The sequence below is a fragment of the Seriola lalandi genome, unplaced genomic scaffold, assembly GCF_002814215.2.
Source record: "Seriola lalandi dorsalis isolate HSWRI2012SDOR001 ecotype SW California unplaced genomic scaffold, Sedor1 jcf7180002054938, whole genome shotgun sequence".
Classification (NCBI taxonomy): Eukaryota; Metazoa; Chordata; class Actinopteri; order Carangiformes; family Carangidae; genus Seriola; species Seriola lalandi.
Window position 1 is genome coordinate 283,248 of NW_019525490.1, and position 3,780 is coordinate 287,027.

The window sequence follows — 3,780 nt, forward strand, 5'->3', positions numbered from 1 at the left end:
AAGAATAGCATGTGCATGCATATCGGTATGTGACTGACACATGTGCGAGTTCACACATGGGTGCAAGTGTGTGTGTGATCTAGTGCGTGTTTCCTAATGTGTGTCAGCCAGCATTGCTCCCCACTGAGCAGTAACTACAGTTCAATGTTGAAGCCATCTGTCTGCCCTGAGATAGTGAGAGAGGGAGAAGATGGGTCATGGTACTGTTCAGATTCCCCCCAAATACCTCCTACAACAGAGGCAGAGCTCATTATTCAGGGGTGCGATTTGTCTTTGTGTTTTTTTACGACATACAGGGTGAGATTTACTCATTCTATACCTGGAGACATACATGTAAACTCTTATTTATCAAACTGGCAAGAACACAGACTGGAAGCGCAGTTTGTATGTCATCTGAATGGTAAAATTTACTGTATTTATATAGAGCTTATCTAGTTTTAACGACCACTCAAAGCGCTTTTCACTACACTGTCACATTCACCCGTACACACTTTTATATATACAGGGCAACACTCTCACATACATTCACTAGCCGATGGTACATTGGGGGCAGTTATGTTGGCCATGGACACTTCAACATGCTAAGCGGATGATCTGCTCTACCTCCTGAGCGCTATGGTGCAGCTTGTATTGAATCAGTGAAATGCACCTCGGTCCTCGAGGAATACACATTCGAGGCAGGACCGTGTAAATGTACGGAGATGTTGTAATAAGAGGCTTTAAATGCACATGGAGAACTGCTGCAAATTTGCACTCTTAAATTAAGGAAAGGATGTTGTGGGGAGGAAAATATTTTACACACTTTATTGTGTAGAGACCTGCAGTGGTTTAGTTAAAAAAAAAAAAAAAAAAAAAACAACAAAGCTCTTAGAAAAAGCAGTAGCTCATTATTATCTCTCTCTCTCTCTCTCTCACTCTCTCTCTCTAGGCGGTGCTGCAGAGTGTGGCAGCAAATTCGTCTCAGAAGGTCTTGTCTTTCACCACCACCACCCTGGAGGACATCCTCAAGTCTTTCTCTGACATCAGCGTCATCCGTGTGGCTAGTGGATACCTGCTGATGGTGAGAACCGAATCCATAGAAAGTCTTTTATTGTGACGGGTGACTTACTCACGCGATAGGTTGATTTTTAATTAAATGACTTGACGTGTCTGTTGTTCGTGTCCAGCTGGCCTATGCGTGTCTGACCATGCTGCGGTGGGACTGCGCCAAGTCTCAGGGGGCTGTGGGGCTGGCGGGTGTCCTGCTGGTGACACTGTCTGTGGCGGCTGGCCTGGGTCTCTGCTCTCTGCTGGGCATCTCCTTCAACGCTGCCACCACACAGGTAACTCGCACACATGCCACTGGACAGCTGACCCGGTCTGTTGGTTTGTAAAGGCCAAGACCTACTGATTCATCTAGACAGTTTTTTTTTTCAGTTAATTGTTGTTCTGCAGGGCTGTATGTTGTAGTTATTAAGTCATAAGTTTATACTCTATGTCAGGATTAGAATCTGCTGTATATTATAGGCTTGTTTTCATGCCTCTAGGACTGTATAGCTGAGTTACAGTATCTTGTGTCTAACGGTCACACTGGCTGTATTACTGTTTGTGTCCTATGAAGCTCATGAAGTGTGTGTGTGTGTGTGTGCGCCACAGGTGCTACCCTTCTTGGCTCTCGGAGTTGGAGTCGATGACGTCTTCCTCCTCGCTCACGCCTTCAGTGAGACCGGACAGAACAAGAGGATCCCATTCGAGGTGAGTCTTAACATCCACACTCAACCGTTTTTCGCTCACCCTGTTCTTGCCCCTTCTGCTATCTTATCTCCTCTATAGAGGAATGTGTGAAAGCCTGTCTGTGCCTGTGATGTAGCATCAAACAACCCATGTGCCACACACACACAAAGCCTGCTTATCTAATCTCCACGTTAAATGTGTTCCTTTTTTTTTTTTTTTTTTGAAAACAGAACGGCAACCATTGCAGTCTGTATTAGATTATGAATTTTGTTTTTCCATTTAACGTCATATTTTACATTTGTCTTCAAAACTTTTGTGGTGGATTTTTATTTTTGTCAGTAGTTGGTTGCAAGATGAAATGTATTATCTGACCCAACGACCTGACCTTGTGATTTTTTACACACTTGGATGAATATTAGGTCGCTTGCACTAAATAAATGCTCATGAGTGGTTCTGAAATCCTTGTCAGATGCTTATAATGTGGTTTAATACAATAAAAGAAAGTATTTCATGTCCTCATAGAAGTGTATATTATGACAGTACCAAGAAGATTTTCCTCACAAGCAGATCAGTGCACATACAGAATTAATTGCAACCAAAACAACAAAAAAAAACCCCACTGTAAACAGTGTAAATTTCTGTAAGCTCACATGGGTGTGTGTGTGTTTTTTTGGGGGGCGGGAAAACTTTTCATCTCCATCGGGGGAAAACACAGGCATGTATTTGCTTGTTTTTGTTTTCCCCTGCTTCCCTCTCCTTCAAGCCCTCGTCTCTATGCCCCCGCACCCCCCAGCTTCCTTTGTGTGGCTGAGATGAAAACTAAACAGAGCTGAACCTGATCTCTCCTGTCTGACACACACACACACACACACACACACACACACACACACAGACTCACACACAAAGATACACACGCCTGCAAACACTCCCTGTGTGGTCCTGCACGTCCTCACATCTTCATACAACTGCCGCCAAACTTTTCAGGGGTGTGTGTGTGTGTGTGTGTGTGTGTGTGTGCATATTTATATCTACTCCCTTTCTGTGTATTTACTATAAGAAACATTAAAACAAGTTCTCCAGCAGTAATTACTTCACCGAAAATTGATTTGTTTGGAGAGGCAGCAGGTCATTTTGGTCATTCTCCTTTTTCCTTCACTCTGAAGACAGAAGTAGACAGGCTCAGGTGGATCATCCAAGTCCTTCAGGGCGACAAAAAACATTGCAATCACTGTCAGTCATATCAGTATTATGATAATTGTTCATAATCGCAAGTATTACACATTTGCCTTTGGCTAGAAGAGATGAGTTTTATTGCTTTTGCTTTCATCTACCTCCTTCTCTGTCTCTGTCAGGACCGTACGGGGGAGTGTTTGAAGAGGACAGGGGCCAGTGTGGCTCTCACGTCCATCAGTAACGTTACAGCATTCTTCATGGCAGCCCTCATCCCCATCCCAGCGCTCAGAGCTTTTTCTCTACAGGTATGCCCAGTAGTGTGTGTGTTTGTGTGTGCATGTGTGTGTGTGTGTGTGTGTTTGCGTGTGTGCGTGCGTGCATGTGTGCGTGCGTGCGTGTATGTCAGAGTGAGTTCAGTCGTGTGGGGCCTCTCCCTCACTAATAGTCCTGTTCCAGTCCTCATTGGCTCCAGATTTCTTCAGACCGTAGTTTTATTGATTTCATTCATCAAAATGAAAGTGTGTGGGTGTATGCGTGCGTGTGTGTGTGTGTGTGTGTGTGTGTGTGTGTGTGTGTGTGTGTGTGTGTGTGTGTGTGTGAGGAGTGTGTGTTTTGTTAAATCCATCCAGCCCTCTCCCTCCCTCTTTGAGGCTGTTTAGTGGTGGGCCCGGTGTCTGTCCAGATTGTGGCTAAGGTCCATGTAACTGAATCCCTCTGCGTGTGTGTGTGTGTGTGTGTGTGTGCGTGTGTGTGTGTGTACTTGCATATCCTCACACTCATGTGTATGTGTGAGTGTGGAGAGTTGTAGTCTCTGTGTGGGAGGTTTGAAAAGCAATGGTCTAGCTTTTTTTGCGTGTGTGTGTGTGTGTGTGTGTGTGTGTGTGGGGGGGGGGG

The 3,780-nt window shown here is 44.8% G+C and overlaps 1 protein-coding gene across 2 annotated transcripts in view; it reads left to right on the forward strand.

Annotated features, from left to right (window-relative positions):
* Window positions 1–3,780, forward strand: part of ptch1 (patched 1) — a 52,710-nt gene that overhangs the window by 25,004 nt on the left and 23,926 nt on the right. For both annotated transcript variants that reach the window (XM_023393558.2, XM_023393557.2), the window contains exons 9-12: window positions 929–1,060; window positions 1,167–1,322; window positions 1,636–1,734; window positions 3,066–3,191. In XM_023393558.2, coding sequence (XP_023249326.1) covers window positions 929–1,060; window positions 1,167–1,322; window positions 1,636–1,734; window positions 3,066–3,191 — 513 coding nt within the window. The remainder of the gene's footprint in view (window positions 1–928; window positions 1,061–1,166; window positions 1,323–1,635; window positions 1,735–3,065; window positions 3,192–3,780) is intronic.